General features: G+C 42.7%; 1 protein-coding gene across 7 annotated transcripts in view; it reads right to left on the reverse strand.

Moving 5' to 3' along the window:
• The window catches only part of RUNX2 (RUNX family transcription factor 2), a 315,890-nt gene that overhangs the window by 158,825 nt on the left and 136,131 nt on the right, over positions 1-20,934 (reverse strand). For 4 of the 7 annotated variants that reach the window (XM_044776780.2, XM_014837483.3, XM_044776781.2 and 1 more), the window contains one exon: positions 222-395. The exons of the other annotated variants lie outside the window; for them this stretch is intronic. In XM_044776780.2, the coding sequence (XP_044632715.2) occupies positions 222-395 (174 nt within the window). The remainder of the gene's footprint in view (positions 1-221; positions 396-20,934) is intronic. 7 annotated transcript variants of the gene reach the window in all.

Raw genomic sequence — 20,934 nt, forward strand, 5'->3', positions numbered from 1 at the left:
CACAGCATCAGTAGAAACTTCCCCCAAATTTTACCCCAAAGTTATCGAATATTGGAATTTGTTTTTTATTAAAAAAAAGGTCAGCTTCTTCAAGTCTTGATTCTTTAATAATAAGCCGTTTCACAGCTGCAGGAGTTTTGAAGTGAACACATCTCATCTGGTAGCCCCTCACCCCCAGCCTGCCAGAGTCTGTGCAAGTGAAACCTATGAGTCTGTCTTACCTGTAATCTGACTCTGTCCTTGTGGATTAAAAGGACTTGGTGCAGAGTTCAGGGAGGGCCGTGGGTTCTGAGGCGGGACACCTACTCTCATACTGGGATGAGGAATGCGCCCTAAATCACTGAGGCGGTCAGAGAACAAACTAGGTTTAGAGTCATCAAGCTTCTGTCTGTGCCCTGGAAACAGCAAATCATAAAATAAAAGCATATTAATTAGCTGAACAATTGACCATGCTAAATAGATATGTGAACATACATACTGGGGGTTTAAGCCAAGGAATTATCAATACTGGTATTTATCATGAAGCGTCCATATCATGCCTTCTATTTCAAGCTGCTTCATAAGCATCATCTGGTGGCAAGCATCCTAGTTCTGTCCTATAAGTGGAGAGCTGAGGGTCCCAGAGGGCGACTCGGAGTCAAGCATCTGCAAGGAGGCCCGGATGCTGGAGCTCAAGAGGAACTCTCTGGGTGCCTCCTCCAGCCTCTCGGTGAGGATGGGAGAGGTGAATGTGTGCTGGGCTGTGTTTGCTTGTTTCATGAAGGAGAAACCTCCCCTGAAAGAGAGTCCATGCAGGCGTCACATATTGTCCCAAAGCTGGGGCAGAAACAGACACAAACACATCTGTCAAAGGGAAATTTCCATCATGACCGTAGTGACTTTTTTCTTTTTTATGTTACAACTATACCCTACTGAGACCCTTTTCTGGAAAAAGGAAAACTCAAACCTAGAACCCCTTTAAGAAGAAAAAACAAAAATACAAGCAAGGAAACTCAAATTCTCAAGAGGAATCTACATATTTTGTGATATGCCAAAGCCTGAGAGCATATAATAAACTCTGCTAAATCAGAGGGAATGCTTTTTTTATTTTAAATCTAGTACTGTGGTTTTGTAAAAGAAACTGAAAAATACCCTTTGGGTTACCATGCGAATGTGAGAATCCATTATTTAAAAAAACAAAAAACAAAAATGTTGTCTCTCTTCTAGTTTATTCAAGTCCAAATCCAAGGAAATTCTAGATATTAAAGAAATACGTAAATTAAAATATAACCAAGGTACTAAGACTTTTTAAAAACCATCAAATCATTCTTAGCAAAGAGTAGAGCATTGTCCTGGTGCAAGTATAAGAGAAAAACATCTGAATCTTGGTGCGACACTGGGTAAGTATAAATCTGTAGAGTGGTGCAATAGTGAGCTAGTACAATGACGCCTAATACATAAACAGAAATATACTGTGGATTCTTTCTGCCATACTCTGTACCAGTGAAGCCTCGGTAGATGGCCCCAACATTTTAGTAAACTCTTAAGTAACTCAAGCTGATTCAAAGAAAAGCCATTAAGATGATGACTGAAACAAGAATTTGCCCTTTGAAAAAAATTAAGGAAATTAAGACTACATCCACAAAAGAAAAAAATCTTGAAGGAGGATGAAGAGCCTTAAGAATGGGACGGTATATCCTGGGAGTGGCCAGAACACCTCACCTTCCACTTAACACAGGAGAAGAGGAAAATCAGGATAGGGTTAAGTTGAACATTAGAATTTCCCAACTATAAGCTGTCTTCATAAGACAAATTCCTTATTTTATTTCCCCCAAAATGTATTTTCCTGTCTCCTTTTTCATTGCCTACCCAGCCCAAAGAAAACAGACAGGAAGCCAAGGCTTGGTAATATGAGTGTAGCTGTCTCCACAGCCAAACATGTTCCAACCAGGCCCATTAACTGAAATGCACCCACCACCCTATTTCCTGCCTGTGTAAGTTTGGGCATCTGCTGTGACAGAGGCACCAAGACTAGGAGAAAAATGATTAGGGAAACTCATCGTTTGTTGATGGCTGTCTTCCCATCAACTTTTTATCCAGATTAGAAATAGACTTTAGAACTCTAAAGGACCTGTAGAGATTACCCAAAACAGCTCATAGACCCTGGCAAGTAAGGTGTTCACAGATGAAGTGACAAGGGCCAGCAGAGGTCAAACAACTAGCCCGCGGTACTTGGATACCGCCTAGCTCGGCCTGGTCTGGGATACAGATCTAGTCCCAACTGCCTAAGCATTGCACTCATCATGTGGCATCACCAAGGCTGCCATGCTAGCTTTCTCTTCCCTTCCTCTCCCAGCTGCAATGGAACACTGAAAATAGCCAGATCGACAGAGTGAGACACCTCAGAAGTAAGCCCTGGGAGGTGCCAAGGCTGGTTTTCAGTGCAAGCAGAAGCAGCAGCAAGGATTCAATTACGAAGTTAATAGCTCACCCGTTACCCTAAACAAACTTGCATCAACACATCTTGCTGTGTCTAACTAGTCTCACCATCAGGGAATTATATGGTACTTGTCACAGTTAGATCCATGGATTCTGTTCCTCAAACACATACCAAAAGAAAAAGTATTGGTATGGTGTTGACACAGCTGTAAACATTAACAAGAAAGCTTATGGAATTGTCCCTGGAAGTTATTTTTTTTAATAGGCCATATTTTTGGAATGGCAGATTCCCTGAGGGTTAAGGGGAGGCTACATGATCTTGCATGGTTCCTTTAAACACTGGGACTTTATGTGGGCCATGGGTCACAGGAAAATTTAATAAGCTTTGCCTGTGTTTTCTACAGCCCTTTCATTAGGTTTTCATGGAGACTGTATGAGATGTAAGCTCAGTGTACGGATGTGTGAGCACACTAATTTTCTCTTAGCCCAGAGGTTCAGGGGAGTACTAGGAGGTTGTAGGCAGGAATAAAGGACATGGAGTAGCACTGATAAGTGTGAAAAATTTAAGAGCAGGTGAAATTTTAAAAGCCTCGATGACCTTTTGGAAATGATCTTCAAAGATGAGCTACCAAGTACCCACAGACACCCTGGAGCCATTCAGGGACCATCTATCTGACGCTGCATGTATACAAAACACACAAGCGTTTTTCCTTGTCGACGTCTTCCCCTTCACAGCCATCACCACAACCACAACAAAATTCTTACTGTGCAAGGAAGAGCAAACACTGAAGAGGTTCTCTGTCTTTCAATCGTGACAAATACCCGCTACCGCTAAACCACATCAGGGTAACACTTGAAAGATGGGCAGAAAGAAGATGTACTTAAATCCTCAGCACCCAGGCAATCCCTTTAGAAGTCAAGAACACAAAAGACAGGGTGCAATGACTTAAATCAAGGACAGGGTACTCTACCATGGCACAGGGAGAAGTAAACCTCGTCCACGGGGCCAAAGATATTCCAAACAGGAGGAAGGAATAAAGAATGGAAGACTCTTGTGTTTAAGAATATAGACAAGCTCGGTCCTGGATCCTCTTCTGTAACTGCACTTTCTCCCCTGAGCAGTGGCTCTTCCACCCTAGCTGGATAAGAAAATCCTCCAAGCAGGGGCTGGCCCAGTGGCACAGTGGTTAAGTTCGTGTACTCCACTTCAGCAGCCCAGGGTTCACGAGTTCAGATCCCAGAGGGCAGATCTACACACTGCTTATCAAGCCATGCTGTGGTGGTGTCTCACATACGAAATAGAGGAAGATTGGCACAGATGTTAGATCAGCGACAATCTTCCTCAAGCAAAAAGAGGAATATTGGCAATAGATGTTGGCTCAGGGCCAATAATCCTCATCCAAAAAAAAGGAAAGAAAATCCCCTAAGGAGCTTTAGAAAAGTATGGATGTCCAGGCCCCACACTGGCTCAATTAAATTGGATTCTCTGGGAGTGGGTTCTGGGGAAAGTTATTTGTTTGAAAGCTCACCACATGAACCAATGTGCAGCCGAGCTAGAGAACCACTGCCCATGATGATGTCACGGTCCCCTCCACTCAGTCCCTCCCATCCCTGGCCGAGCCCTGACCTCTGTCCTGAGTTCCAGGTTTGTGGTCCCACTGCCCACCTGACTCTCCCCTGGGATGTCTCAAAGGTATCTTAAACACATATATTTAAGACAGAATTCCTGATTCTTCTCTCCAAAGAACTCTACTCCTCCCTAAGAGTCCCCCCATCTCCTTATACGGCACCAGCCACCAAATCACTTAAGCCAAAAACCTGGACATTTTCCTTGATTTCCCCTTATCTCCCACTCTCCACATTCAATCCATTCCTGAGTCTTGTCATTTCCATCTTGAAAGTCTATCTCAGATCCATTCAGTTCTCTCACTTCCATCGGCACAACCCTAGTCCAGGACGCCATCATCTCTCTCTGGGCTTCGGACATCGCCTCCTTTTCATTTCCCATCCCAGGACCTTTCCATCTTCCTGAAATGTTCCCCCCCGATTCTTTGTATAGCCTGCTCCTTCTCATCCCTTAGACCTCAGGGCGAACACCACCTCCTACGAGGAGGTAGAGGTCCTGCCTGCCCACTACACCCAGGGTAGGCTCCCTCCTTCTCAAGCACACCATCTGTTAATTCCTTTACGGCTGTTACCACAGTCTGTAATTATCTTGTGTATTTATTTATCTCCCCTGCAAAACGGTGAGTCCCATGAGAATGAGTGTTCTGTCTCATTTACAGCTGTTTTCCCACAACCTAGTTCAGTGCCTGCCATATAGTAGGTGCTCAATAAATATGTGTGTGATAAATGGATGAATGAATATTCTCCTCTTTTAGATAACTGTCTTGGTTGAGTGAAAACTTTCTGGCCCAAAATATCATATCACAACACTATACCCAAAAAACTCTTCTCTTCTTATCTGGCAGTCTAGTGAATCCGAATCCAGTGGGCAAAGCCTTTCTTTAGACACCAGCCTTTACTGGTGCTTCCTAAGAAATTTCCCTGAAGCACAGGGAAATTAAGTGGAAGCTTGCTTTCTTGCTTTCTGAAAAAGCCCCACTTGCTCTCACTACAGTCCTTAAGCATTGTTGCAAGTCATTGAGAATCAAAGAGCTGAGAAGGACAACAGAAATCATTTAGACTCTAAATTTTAGAGCAATGTCCTCCTTTTATGGATGAGGACCATGAGTCTGCGAGAGGGGAAGTGACTTGCCCAAAGTCACACAGTCAGTGGCAGGACTAGGACCCAGGTTTTCTGATTGCTGGTCCAGGGTTCTTTCCCCTCTCATTGCCAACCAGCTTATTCTAGATTATAACAGTACAGCAGCAGTCATTCAGGGGAGATCATGGTCAGAAGTGAATTTAAAACGGGAAGAAAACAGTAGTTTTCATAACAAATTTCTTTTAGAAAGTTGAATGTGTTTGGCTGAATATGACTTTTGTTGCAATAAATTCAGGGGCACAAGAATAAAGCATGATTAAAAGGTCACAGCATTCACACATCCTCAGAGCAAAGACGTATGAGGAACTGTTAAGTCACTAAGCAAGAGTCCAGCTAACTGTCCCATTCTCCCCGACCCAGCTCTTTTGGTCCAAGGGCAACGAACCCACAATGAAAGTTGGTCATACTGCCATTAGAACTTCTGCTTAAAAAATCATGCATCTGAAACGGGTACGTGAAGACTCTGAGACTGTGGTATGTGGCCCGTGACAATAAACTTGCCTCTGTGACATGACTCATCTCGCCCACTTTTATAAAAGTTGATTGAGAACCACCTAACAACTCTGGAGAGGTATTGGGCCCCTGGCCAGAAGCTCACACTCCATGCGCTATATTCGCAACACGATGCACTGCTCCAGTTAGAGCGCTCCTCCCCAAGAATGCCCCAAGACACCTACAGACGAGCGCACCTTTCGAAAACAAGGCACCTTTTACAAAGAGGGCACCGTGTCACGGCCAGTCCAGCCCAACGTGGCACAGCAGGGTCATTTTGCTGACCATTAGTAAATGATGTCTGGCAGCTCATCTTTTTACCATTGCATTTTAAATCGGTTTTAAACACTGACTTCTTTTACTACATATCTCCTTGTATCTTGGGTATTATGAACACACAATCTTTAAATAAAATTAACTTAAGAGGCAGATCTGCACTAGAGCGTCAATCAGGAATCAGTCCTACGTCCATATTCAGGTCAGTTAGTCCAGCTAGTGTGTGCTGGGCATTTACCACATGCAAGTCTCAACAGGCATTATAAGGAGGTGAGCAGACAAAACGTACACCATAACATAATGCCCTTGCCTCAAGCAGTCCACAGCCTAGTAGGAAAGAAAGGCAAGCAATTAAACATAACTGACAAAGATTGTGGCGAGGGCAGTCACTAAAATGCTGTGGTTTGGGGAGCAATGGAGGAATCATAAATATGGACTACTTCAAAATATTAAGGAAGTGGTGCTTTTCGTGATTATGTAAGAATAGGCCTTTATTTTTTAGAAGGGCTCACTGACATATTTAGGGATTAAGCGTCATGATGTCTGGTATTTGCTTGAAAATATTTCAGCAAAATAACATGAGGCAAAAATGGCAAAATGTTATTAATCATAAAATAAGCTGATGGGGTTCTATTAAATATAATCTCTTTTAATGTATGCTTGAAATTTTTCATATTAAAAAACTTCTTTAAAAAATTAAGTGCTATAGGAAGAATAGGAGAGCCACTGATGTCGACTAGAAGGAAAGAGGAAACCCTCACTGAGAGATCATTGGGTCCTCGGAGGAGAAGCGGGATGGTGATAAGCAGAGAAGGAAGGAAGGAGGGAAGCTGGCTGGAGGACAACTGACAGAAACACGACAATAAATATCTTGTGAGACAAGACGGTGCGAAACATGTATGTGATACTAATCTAAACAGAGGCACACTATTCTTCAAATCACTTGATACCTCTAGTTCTACAATCACACACTAATTCTTTTAAATTGTGCAATATATATGGGAATCTGCCCTTTTAAGACAGATCTTTTTATCCCCTGGCAATAAAACGATACTCTGGAGGCCCGAGCGCCTCCTCTGCGGTGTCCTCAGTCTTCCCTGGAGGAGAAGGGTGACCGGGGAGACATTAGCCAATTCTGCTGTCAGCAAGTGTGTGACAGAATGAGATCTGGTCCAATACTCCAGGGCTCAAGCCACAGGGTAGGACTATTTAAGAATGCTGTGACAATGATCCTTGTTGTGAAAAAGAAAAGAGGTGGGGGCTTGCGTCGGAACTACCAACTTTCAGAATAAACTGGTTATACAGCAACAGGGCTGCTGGTCCACAGCAGTTCTGGGGGAGAAAAAAACGATGCCTTCAGTTCTAACCTCTCTACCCTGATGGTGGTACACGAAGGAGGGTCTGTAGGGAGGGGTTAGGGAACGGGCTGACTAACTTTAAAGACATAATTCAATTCCAAATGAAATTACTTGGAATTCCACTACTAAGGATGGGCCTTAGTACATTCTCAGAGAGCTCAGTTCAGATGGTTTCCAGCAAGAGCAATATACCAGGGAAGATTACACAGACTCAAGTGAGTTCTGAGGGAAGCCATGCAAAGTTTGGCTCCAAATACTTTATAACTGAGGCTCTGGATTAAAAACCTTGATTTTCTGCATTCCTACATACGTGTGAAAACGGAAATACTATTGAGAAAAATGAAACTCTTCTCTGTTTACATTAGGACGACTACATTTCACTGGTGGTTTGTGAAAGTCTAAAAATCAAAGACCTATATTCTTGTAGCGCTTGTAATGTTTAGTTAGGCCTTCGCCTCTCGCTGGCACACCCCCTCCCCCAACCAACACAAACAATCCCAACCAGCTTCTCCTCCAATTTCCTTATTTCTATTAATAACTCCATTTTCTAGTCTCCCAGGCTCAAAATCCAGTATAGGTATATCTTTGCCACCTCTCTTTCCTAGGACCCATCATCCAGTCAAGCCCATTCCCATAGTTTCTACAAGGATGGGCTTCTGCTTTGCATTCCCACAGAACCACTCCCAACCTCCCAGTGGGGACTAATACCCCAAAGGAGCAGCCTGGCGTGTTGGAAAGGCCACCGTACAGTTGGATGACCAGAGGAAGGGATGGAATGGAACTTTCTGGGCCTACCAGAAATGAAGGCTTAGTTTCCATAATTTCTAAAGTCCGTTCAGTCCCTAAATCCTGACATTAATGTTACTCACCTGGTCAAAACCACTCAACTGTCTTATACCGTCTATTGAATTAAACAGAAGCCCCAGAAAATACGTTCTCAGTGTACCCTGTCACTCTCACTTCCGATGGCTCCAACTGTACTGCTCCAAGCCTGTGCTCTACTCACAGTGGACCCGCCACAGTTCCTCAAGGAACCCCTGCGCCTTTGCCTAAACCGTCTCCCCCACCTGGAATACCCTCTCCCCATCATCTCCGTTTGGCCAAATCCCTTCCCAATCTCAACTTGGTCATCAGATTGTTCTGGTCTTTTCTGTCTCTAGGGCCTCGGTGATCCTTCTGGTTTCTATCTCAGCAAGCTGAGAGCAGCTACAACTGTTTTTTGTCCACCACATGTGGTTATACTTAAGTGTAGTAGGCATTCAGTAAGCATTAACTGACTACGAATTGATGTAAAATATGTATACAAAATTTCAAACCCTATTATCTTAGATTCTCCTGGACTTGACTGTGAACTCCTTAAGGATGGGTGTCATGTCTCATGTCTAGCACCTAATTTGCAGCCTAGGTACAGAGAAAGCACACAACACATGTTTGTGGAATTAATAAATACAAACACCGATAAATTTAGAATTCTCTCTCCTTTTGTCCAGTAAAAGACAGAGAGGAGGGAGGAAAAAAAAAAAAAAAGGCTGGTTATTGGGAAACATTTCCCACAGTAAAACTGATGAGTCTATAATCTTTGCTGGGAAAGGCTGCTGAGTCATCTTTTTTCCTAAGAGTGTGCTGTCTGGTTCAGGTCAAAAACTATTTCTGGACTAGAATAATGAAATGGACTAAGAAGCTGTCTTCATGTTTAAGGCCTCTAGCCCCTCTGAGCCACTGGAAATTCACAGCCGTGCAGCATGACGTGTGCGCAGGCCCCAGAGCTCACCCAGGACAGCCCGGGAGAGGAGACAGCCCGAGAGCAGTGTTAGTGTGTGGCTTCAGACAGAGGACCACAGATCATAAACAAACCTCCTTCCAGGAGATTCTTCTCTGATGGCATTTCAAAAATGAACTAACACAGCTTCTCTCTAAGGGCCCTTCTTAATATATAAACCAATTTCTAAAGGAAAAAAATCATAATCACTACCACATATCTTCCAGGGCCCCCTTTCAGCCCTTAAACAGAGTCAGGCACGCAGAATTCAGTTTATCAAGGAGGAAGAAAGGAAGAACAATTTCACCCAAGAGAGGTCTGAAGCCTTCCAGTCTCTTGGGTAAAAACATAATTATGGGAAGAAAAACATAATCTACTCAAGAGACATAATTACATAGTTAAGCCATAGACTCCATAGAAATATTCTAGGAACTCCAGTTCATAGAAAAAAAAAATGTTAAAAGCTGATTTTGCTTTCTTTTAATAATAAAAGGCTCCGGTTTCGATCAGTGAGTAAAAAGTTCACTCTCCCAAACTCATATGTAGTCATTTTTAAAATACAATTAGTCATATGACAGAGATCACTCAAGGACAGCCTCTTTCAAAATGCAGGCTTCTAAATGTTAAAGAAGTCAAGATCTTCCAACTAATATAGAAATGAAAGAATTGTGAAATATTATTTTGCACATATATAAATACAAGTTCCTTTATGACTTTTAGATTTTAGGCTGTGGCCAGTCGTGACAATCAGGGAATAAAGTATTCAGAAGAAAGGACGGGGCCGTCAGGCTGTGCTCGTATGAGTCACACATCGGGAGTAACTGCTAATAAACATATGCTTAGAGTATAATCCTTTTCCTTGAAATAATGGACTCAAAAAACCTGAGACATCTAAAGGAAAAGGAACACATGGGAGGTAAGAAGAAAAAAAAAGGATTAAAAAAAATTTAAAGAAAGGCCAGATGAAAGCATAATGGAAATACACGAGAGGAGATGTAATGCTTTTTGCAGGCAGGCGAACAAAGAGTAAACAGAACCTGGCTGTGTTCACTGCAGCCCCCTTCCACGTCCTGACATCGCTAATCTGCTCTGCCCCTGTACCTCCAAATTCGCTGGCGCTGTCCTTGTAGGTCCAATCCTGCTATCCTTGACTTTGTCTGCCTGCTGTTTCCAAGGGACGCTTCCTGCCCTCCATCCTCACTCAAAGTAAAATTATATGAATTAGAATTTTTCAGAGCTGGAAGAGAATACGGATTTCACTAGACCCTCTTTTTCATTTGAGGGAAGTAACCGATGCCCTGAAAAACACCGTGACTTGTTTAAAATCACGGAAGTAGGCAGTGTCACTGGAAGCCAGTCCCCTGACCTGCCTCAGTCCTTTTTTTCACCTACCAGGCTGCCATACAAGGAAAAAAGGGGGGAAAAAAAGTTGAGGAAGAGAGACCTGGAAAGAACAGAATAAGAAAAAGCAGGGAAACCTAATTCACAGAGTTTACTGCATTATACCCAGTCATTCGCACTCCGTTTCATCACAACACATCTTCTTCTCCTACTAATTACAACCCAACATCCACGACCATCCTGGGCCATGAGACTCTGCATCTCTCCCTTCAGCTTCTGGGAAATGAACAAAAGATCTCTTTCTCTATGCCTATACTTTACTCGCAAAACTTAGCAAAACTTGAGTGTTTTAGTTCTGAAAACACTTCCTTTGCCTTCTTTTACCATCATATATTTACACACACCACAATTTGGGATTATTAGCAGTTATAGAGACCCCACTGAGAGATGTAAAGATTTTTTTTAATGGTAACATTTTAAGCAGTGGAAATGGTAGTTTCCATAGTTGAACAAAAAGCATCACTGTTTATTTGCCAATAATCCAGCTAAACATGGATGGCATTATTCTTCAAAGAGCCCAGTGACAACTAGCCTACAGACTGTCACGCAATTCCTGGATCCTGGCTGAATGTCCTTCACTTGCCATCTTCTCAGTTTCTCTTTCATTATTATCGTTTTGTGCACATGTTATGTCACCATGTGTGTGTTTTAAGCAAAGAAAAAAAACTACCTAGAAGTAATTGAAAAGTGCAAAGGGCTCCTCTTCTGACATGCGCGCTCCAGCAGCAGAGCCTCATTTTCAATTTTCCCATTTCTGCAGCAGGAAGAAAATGTTAAAAAGTAATAACCAGGGGAAAAGGCAGCCAGCTCCTGCAGCCTGGTCTTGCTGTGCTGAATGGCAGTGAAGATCACAGAGGAAGAAAAAAGAAAAAGACAGGAAAAAAAAGGGGGGAAATTTCTTGCTTGAACTGGACCTACTCCAGCTGGCAAGAGGAGGTGGTTTTCTTAACGCTTGCAAAACCTGCTTACTTTTTTAAAGGAATGAAGAAGAAGGAGATGTAAACACAGCCATTAAAACAGATTTAAGGTACTTAGTTTTAATCTAGTCTAAGGCCTCTCCAATTGTCTGCCGCTCTGCAATTCTCTGCTTGCTAGACATTAATACGGCGCATGTCAGTGTCTTCTAAGCAGCGAATGCTGTCAGCTGAGCTCTGTGGTTAGCCTCTCAGGTCAGGCATGGAAGGAACAGCAGCTTAAGCAATAATGGATGGATGTCTGTTATGTGCTGTGGCTGTCAAAAGTCTGTTTTACTACATTAAAGGACTATTGTGTTTATATCTACACAACAGGGCTTAAACAGATTGTTTAAACATGACTAAACAGGAGATGTCTTTGAAATGACCCCCCTAATAAAGTTCAGATGGGTAAGGAACTGAAAAACACCGTCACCAATATATTTCAAAAAAAAAAAAAAAGATCATTTCTCTCTAAGCTGCAAGGGTAACACAATATAAACAAAAAAAAAAACAGTTTACAAGTTAAACTCAAAGGATTCCCTCATAGAACAGCACCCTTTTCTGATGGAATAGCCTTGACCCACCTCTCCATCCACCCTTCCTTAATGCTGTTGCACAATTTACTGTGGTCCTGATAGACAGATAATTGCTTTATTCAGCCGTGTGTAATAAAGGGAGTCTATTGTGTTAATCCCGGTGTTCTTATCTCCTATGAACTCTGAAGAAGGAACTGAAAACCCGACCTCTTCATTCCAAAACTACTGGAGTTTACTCACAATCAGATCCGCTAAAGTGTTCCTACATTCCACTCTGTCACCAAAGGTGCCAAGTACTTTGAGTAGGATCAAGTTATTGTCATATAAAAGGGAATCTAAAGTAGTGTTAAATGGAGTTAAAAGACAGCAAGTTTTACCCTTTTTTTCAAGGCACAGCAGATTAGAAAGGTGCATTCTTTTCAAACCAAAGGAAGTGGGTTGGCGCTCACTTTTCAGAGTTCATTGTCACCCCCTACCTCAACTAAAGAACACAATCGAGACACCAGCTCAACACATTTTTTTTTTTTTAATATTCAAAAAAACCTTCAGGTCAGTGAAATTAAAACTTTTTCTTTTTCAAAAGCAAGTGTACAGTTTTAAGGATTTTTGTCGGCTGACTTCATGTTGAATTATTTAATCAGTAAAGACAGTTTGGTGAAATCTTTTGTCTCATCCACACGAACTGTATAAAGTATTGGCTTTTCCACATACACATGTATATAGTTATAAATTTATATGATCTCTGTTACACACATACATGTACATAAACAGAGAGGCAGAGGCCAGTCGAAGGAACGGTGACACTAGGCATAGGAGTTCCACATCTCTCTCCAGGTCATTGGGGAGGCTGCCTTCTCAAGGCCCAACATGCTTTATCCTCTCTTTACATCATGACACCACAACCCTTCCGACAAGTGAACACCTCTCCTTGCAATATGGAATTCTTATCCATCAGCCTAATTAAATGCCTTTGTCTTATTTCAAAATGGCACACGCTCAAAAATCTATGAAGCTCAATCGGGAAAGAAGTAACACAGTCTGGAAAGGTGGAGTAACCAACGAAAGAACATCATCATTTAATTCTTCCTCTTCTGGGTGCCATCCCTTTCATGAACCTTTCACAGAGAACGTTGGCAGAAACGACATCCCTTCCGCTCTAAGGATAGCTTCTTCCCAAGAGTTAACCGGCCTAATGGCTCAACAAATCTAACCCTTGAGACTCAACAGTAAAACTCTGTCCGATAGACACAATGATCGCCCCACACGTAGTAAGAAAGATAACACATGCCTAAAAGTCAGGAGATGTGGGTTCTGCCACTAATGGTAAGTTGTGAACTTCTCAGGTACAGAATTTTCTCATTTGTAAACTAAGAGACAACCTAACTTCCAAGTCTGAGAATCAGTGATGTGATGGGTGCCTGTCCTGTCATTGTGGGTCTCACACACACACACACACATAACTAGTGAAATTAATGGAACAGCTAAAAGACCAGGCCACTGTCTGACTAAAAAGGAGAATCCCGTATCTAAATCTGGGCCTGACTACACAAGGAGGAGAAAAGCTGGAGTTTGTCCCCAGCTTTGCCAGTAATTTTGTGCAGAGCTGTCGGCAAATGACTTGTCATTGTTGTGACTCCACTCTCTTCTATGACTCACCTTCCTCACCTGTCAAACGAGGATCAAAGTGTCTACAGCTCAGGGGTGTCAGCAGGAGGAAACGTAACGGAAGTAAAAACATCCTACACAGGTCAAACCACTAGGCACATGTAATATTCATTATCAATTAAAATTTCCTAGGCACTTATTGTGTATCACGAACTGCGCTAACCTAGGGGGCTCACAGGATGCTTGGGGAGGCATCATATAAACAAATAATTACAGCAATGTGACAGCATAATCAAGGTGTGAAGAGGCACAAGGGAACCAAAGAATAAATGCTTCACTTCCAAGAGAGCCAGGAAGGGCTCACAGGGATGGCATTTGAGTAAACTTAAAGGATGAGTGGAATTCAGTTAAACGAATGCAGAAGAAAAAGACATTCCAAGCAGAAGGAACTGCAGGCACAAAGACACAGAGATTGAAAAAGCGTAGAGGGAAGTGATCTGGCGTGGCTGCAGCTCAGCCGCAGGGGTGTAGGAGGGAGGCAGTTGGGCAGGTCAGATGCTGAAGGGCCTCGTCCACTGTGTCACAAAGTCTGAACTTCATCCTGTACATAACAGGGGACCACTGAGGAATCTTAAGCAAGGGTGTGCCATGAGCTGATGTACAGCTGAGGAGGGCCACTTTACTTACAGGGGAAAACAGATGAAGAAGGGAGTGCAGTTAGAGGCATGAAACCAGTTAGGGAATTATTTTTATATTATAGGCCAGCAGAAAAACACTGAGAGTGTGAACTAAGCTAAAGCTGTGCTAACGGGAATGAGGGAATGCATCTGAGACACACAACAGAGATACAGACGTAGTACAGTAGAGTAATTAGATGTAGGAAGGAAGGCAGAGAGAAAGAATCTCAGGTCTCTGGTTTGGTCAAGTGGGTGAACTGTGGGGCACTCAAACCTGGTAAAACTAGAACGGGTTTATGTTTGAGTAGAGAAGTTTGGTTGAAGAGATGAGGAATCCCAAATGTGTGTGGGACATCAGTTTGAAGTACTCATGAGACATATTCAGGTAGAGATGCCCAGGAAGCAAACTAGAAAAATGAGTTTGAAATTCAGAACGGGATGGAGATGCATTTTCAGTAGTCACAGGACCTTGAAGCCATTGGTGTAAATGGCATGGCCACTTGGGGAATGGGGATAGAATGAGTATAGGAAAGTATCAAAAAAGGAACCTTAGAAGCACAAACATCTAAGGGGTAGGGAAGGAAGAGGAGGTAGTAAAAGATGTAGCAAGGAGGAGGAGGAGCCAGTGTTGTCATGGAGACCAAGAAATCGGCAGCTCTCCTCTTGGAGGATGCAAGCCAGGAACCCCTGCTTTCCCGCTGCCTCGGACCCAAGGGAGCCTGGCAGGAAAGCAGCCTCTCCTTCTGTTCTGGGGCCAAGGGCACAAAGTTAATTCGGCCACAAAGGTAAAAAAGGTAACTCTCCCCCACTCATTCTGTACCCATTCCCCAGGTGAACTCATTGACACCAATGGCTTCAAGTGCCTGTGACTATGAAAAATGTATCTCCAGCCTCTCTTGAACTTCACACTCACATTCCTAGTTGTTCCTGGGCATCTTTCTTATAAGAATACCTACAATGGTGATTATAAGTGTGTGCAGTGTCTTTGAGTTCAAGCTTGGTCTCGTGGTTTTGAAGGAATGGGGAAAGTACCTGGCCTACAAGCCCTCCCAACCACCTGGCAATCAGCCCTTTCCGGGCCAAGTCACAAGTCAGACTGTGGCTCAGTACCTGTCGCTTGCACAGGTCAGAGAGTAAGCAAAATTTGTCCTGATCTAAATATTCCATTGGGAATGCCAAGACTTGAGTCAAAGATAAGGAAGAAGAAAAGAAAACATGAAGTGGCAGCAAAAATCTCTAAAACTAACCCATCTTCCCCAGCATATCTTCTGAGAAAAGTTTTTTCCAGAATCCCATAGAGCAGTATATCTGACCACTTCTTATCCTGCCATTTGCACTCCAGTAAGCTTAAGAGAAATATGGAAACAAAACAAAATAAACTCCACCCCTCTTCTCCACCCTCCCCCTTCCTGCAGCCTCACTCCCGTTGTCCATCAGAAAGTAACAAACCCTGAAGAATGTATATGGGGAGGGAAGAAAAGAATTCATCTGTTATGGATGGAGATGTGGCAGGGATCCAATGCAAACAGCACGAGGAATATCATTTATAGAACTGCAAGCCTACCTAATAAACACACATAAAAAGACTTTGAAAAGAAAGTCTGAGCCACCGAGCTGGCCCCAAGATTTGTAGACTTTTTCCTTTTCCCTATATGAGAACTGAATTCCAGAGGTTGCTAAATTCTAGAGCAATTTAGAATTTCCCTGGAAAAAAAAACATGGTTCTCGCCTCTAGTGATTTTTGCAATGGGCTTATTTTCTATTGATTCAAAAGCAGGCCCTAAGCTGGTCGATAGTTTTATGTGCCAGTTCACAGTATAAATTTTTATTCCTTAATAGTAATCTGAAAACAAACTTCAATATGTATTTTTAAAGTTAATGCAATTACGTGATGTACTCTGTTCAACTGAATCACATTCAACATTCAACTGAATATCTACAGTGTGCAAAACACTATTACACAGGTAGCGGGGCAGCCCAGCAGAGGAGATCAACAATTAAGAACTACACAACGACAGAACTGTTAAAGGCCTGGAGAAGGCAGCATTTGAAGTCAGCCCTGAATGTTGAATAGGCCCCAGATGAACAGAGAAACGAGCAGAGGACAGTTGAGGCCGAGAGAACCCCTGCCCCAAAGCACTGGGCCAGACGGTAACTTCAGTCCACAGGTCCGCAAAGGGAGCCACGGTCAAGACACAGGGGTTCTGGGGGGGAGGAGGTTAATCACAAAAAGAAAAGAGATTTAGTGTTAGCCTTCCGAAAGTCAGCATCTATCTCCCTAGAATTTAACATTCAAGAATTTCTGCCAATAAGTTTAACTACTGAAATTCAAGATTCCGCTCACATGCCTCCACTTTGATAAATCCTTCCATCCACCCCCAAACGGAAGTATAACTGCTTCTGAACTCGACCGTCCCTTCAGCTGCCGCTTTCTTACGGCCGTTCTCATTCTGTATTACTTTTCGTCACGCTCACAGTCATTTATATCCATGCTTTCTCCCCTTATTAGACTGAGCTTCTCTCCGGGCCACACGTATGACTAAGACATCTCCGAATTCCCACAACCCTTTTTAAAGCACATGTGGTAGGCACTCAGTAGGTGCTGTTGAATAAAGAAGAATGACTCCAGAACGTGGGTCAGCGACTGGCAGAATCTATATACTGGCAACCACTCTATCTGGTAAAAACACGGTTCTCACTACAAAAACACCTAAGGTAACAGAAAAGCCTTCTAACCACCAGTCATGGGTATCTTGCCTTCTTCCTCTAGGAAATGAAACGAAAAGCGGGACTTCCTATCTACTCAGTACTCACTGGGAGCCTGACACAAGGAGACATTTTAACTTCCTTGTATTACCAATGGCCTGACTAAGCTTCACAGATTCTGATAATATTCCAGGCTGATTAACAGAAAAGAACAAATATCAACTTTTGCTTATATTCCTTCTACAGCAAGGACTAAACAGGAAGACGGCCCCCCCCAAGAAAAGATGAAATGCACAATGATTCATCAGAATGTACTCGTTGTATTGTGCACTTAAACACACACATATGTATACATAAAAAGACTGAGTATTATTTACTATATTCACCAACTCAGTTCTCCCCCAAATATTCCCTAGCCATTATACGAACCACTCTTACTCACCTTACCTCTCACTCCAATGTCACTATCTCTGGGGCACACCAGTACTGTGACAAGTAGTTCAGAGGAAAATTTTATAGCCACTGATGCTGGGCAACGGAAGAAAACAGCAAAGCCACGTGAATCTGCATCAAGGGTTTCAGCAGAGAGAATGTAACTATCCTGACCTTGAGATGTGTTTTCAGTGTTCACAAATCACATGTTTCACTGGATTAAGGGAAATTTTTCTTTTCTTTTTTTTTGTGGGGAGAAAGATTGGCCCTGAGCTAACATCTGTTGCCAATCCTCCTCTTTTTCCTTGAGGAAGATTGTCGCTGAGCTAACTAACATCTCTGCCAATCTTCCTCTACTTCATGTGGGATGCCACCACAGTGTGGCCTGATGAACAGTGTGTAGGTCCGCGCCTGGGATCCAACCTGCAAACCCCAGGCCACCGAAGGGAAGCGCACGAACTTAACCACTATGCCACCAGGCCTGCCCCCTTTTTCTTTTCTTTTAAGAACAAAATGCCTTGGACCAGATAATAATTCAAGACACATATACCTGAGTCGGCTGTGCTGCTGCAGCTCAGCTGGCCTGTTCCCAAGGACCTGTTGACCATGGGGGCATTTGTGAAAAAGGCAAGAAAACATCTGACTTGCAGAACTATGCTGGAGGAAGCAAACCTGACATTCATTCTCAGACATATGTGACTCCTTTCAGGAACTCCTGACTCAAAATTTCAGAGGGAAGTGGCCCTGTAATAACATCTCTTCTGAGAATAGTGCCATATGGTTTTAACAGAGGTTTATTTCCTGAACCCAAAGAGGGCTGCTGATTCTCAATCCAACAAAAATAATTATGCAGACAATTTCACTCTATTACTTTCAGTGAAACCCATTCTGTGTGGTCCACACATGCCTGCTGACACCTTCAAAGAGACATTAAGCCATTTTTATGTACCATACCCTTAATGGGTGGAATGCAAGGTAAATTTCCTTGAAGATTAGCACCTGTCGTCATGCATAAGGCACCCCCACTTTGACTACCACATGTTAATTCTCTGAGTGGGTCAAAAAAGAGGAGAGACATGAACAGAACTTCCAAGCTGAGTAATACTAATTATCAGTCAGATATTAGGGCAAATACACACACACACACACACACACACACACACACACACACCCCCAAGAACCAGAAATACTGCATCTCCCAAAGTCAACAGCACTGCTGGGAAATTACTTCAGATACAATTGGCAGGTAGGAGGACAGGGGGAGGGTAGAGCTGGGGGGGTAATGCGAAACCACTCCCTTGTGTAAATTTTAGCAACACTCAACTACTAACCTTAAAATAATCAAGAGAATAGGAAAATAAAATCCCTTCAGTGCAAAAGCTGAACAACACAAATGCTATAAAAATAAAGATTTAAACCAAAGAATACAACCATTAAATAGTGCTTTCAAAGAAGACCACCCTTTAAGCCTAAGAATATTCCCTTAAGAACAGAATACGCTGACGCACGCCAGGTTGCCCCTGAATCTGAATTTCATTATAGTAGTTGGCTTTGAAATGAACTAGTTCTCCCTTGCAGACTATTAAAGATCACTGAGTTTGAAAAAGAAGCCACGAAAACTATTTTTTATTTTGCCAGCGTACTTGGCGCACTGCAGAAAGATCCTCTTTTCCGCCCGTAAGATCTTCGCCTTCCAATACCTACCCTCCTCTCTTTGAATCAGTAGAGAAATAAGCTAAAAAAAAAAAAAGGAAAGTTTCTCTAGATGTCCACAGGAATTTCACAAAATCGAACGAAAATCACAAATATTCTTTAAGCGAGAGGGAGAGACCGTAAGGAAAGCAGTGTCCAGGCGCACAAGGTCAGAGCAGGAGCCAGATACAAGCCGGCACAGTCTTCACCACAAGGCAGGCCCAAGGCTGCTCCAGATCTGTTTTCTTTAGACTGCCTCAAAGTCTTGCCAAGAAACAGACGGATGCTGCTGAAAGAATATCTTCCACAGCTGGGCATCTGGGTTCTATGACAGACAGCCCTGCTCCTGTGTGTGTGGCCTGCAGAACGTATCGAAAGCTTGGGAGAGAGTACTTGGCAGAACAGTGGAAAACCTAAGGATGTTCTTTTTTGGGGAGAGGAGAACAAAATTCCAACATCACACACATCTGATTGAAACTGTGCCTCTGCTGCTGACACCCCAGACTGAAATTTTGTTTCTCACTCTTGCTGTTCCTGAAGTCTACTGAATAACAGGACAGAGAAACCTCTCTGCTCACTTTCATTTCCAGTAATGCTTTTACATCTCGTTTTTGCACCAGCCAACACTAAGGCATTTTTGTTGCTGACAATCCAGGGGAATGTTTAAACAAAAAACAAACTGAAAATCTTGAAATTTCTTCAAAGCAGAAACAACTAGAAACTGCCTACCCGTGCAGGAGAATGATGTTGCCAAACAGGTTTTGGTTGAATTTTCTTAAATTAAAAAAAAAAATTCTACTTATCATTATCAGATTTATTTTCTTAAATAGTATACTGACTAAGAGAAGAAAACAAGAATAGAGCTCTATTAAATGAAGAAAACCAGACTCTCCTGTGTGTCCTTCAAAGTAAAAAGTCAGAGCTGGATAAAGAAAAGGAAGGTAAAGCCTGGAAATTAACCGTTAACGGAGACGTCTAGCTTCCGATCTCAATGGAATAAGAGGGCACCATCTTCTTGCTCTTCCATTCCATTTAAATAGCTCTGAAGACGCCTGGGGTGGGGGCTAGAGGTACTACTTGAGATCCACAGAGAAAACAACATGCACAAGACATAGTCCCTGCTTTTTTAAAATTTAAAAATAGAACAATTCTCTGATTTATATCTATAAACATCACCCAAATAGCAGCGTTTTTTACAAAAGCCATACATACTCCTTACAGTCTGGAATTCCTTTGATCTGAATCTGCTTTTTGATGTAACAAATGCGGCGAAGCCAGTGAGTGAGAATCACTCCACTAAATTTAAAAGTTGAGGCACCTTCACTAAGAAGAATGGGACGACATATAATCTACACCCCCATTCCCAACTCCCCCGCGTCCCCCCTTATTAAGATGGCTCCTGGTTGGGTTTCTACTTTCCTTGGCTCTAACTGGCAAAACTGAACTCCTGTACCATTTTAATGACCACGTTACTATTATTTACGTAAGTTTTTGTTAAATCTCAAATTTGGGGACTTGAATCCACAAAGCCTACAAAAATCTCCCTGGGACAGGGTGGTGGAGGGAGGAAATTAAAAGGAATCCATTTAATTTCTGTGGAAACTTTCTGTCTTCTTAAAAGCCACAGAACCTGCAGGAGTCTTGAGCTAACAAATGTGAGAACTACAGAGCTTGGGGCATGTCTTCAAAGAGGTATATTACAAAGGGAACAGGCCTGGAAGGGAGAAATTTTAATGCCTAATCTCGGTGCTACAGAAGGTACAGTGTCTGAGCCCCAAAGGAAGCTCCTAGTAACCAGGAGAAGTATTCTGGGTACCAAAGAAGGATAATCTGATCAAAGGACAACTGCAGATGCAGAA

This window comes from Equus asinus, chromosome 8 (assembly GCF_041296235.1).
Source record: "Equus asinus isolate D_3611 breed Donkey chromosome 8, EquAss-T2T_v2, whole genome shotgun sequence".
NCBI classification, from domain to species: Eukaryota; Metazoa; Chordata; class Mammalia; order Perissodactyla; family Equidae; genus Equus; species Equus asinus.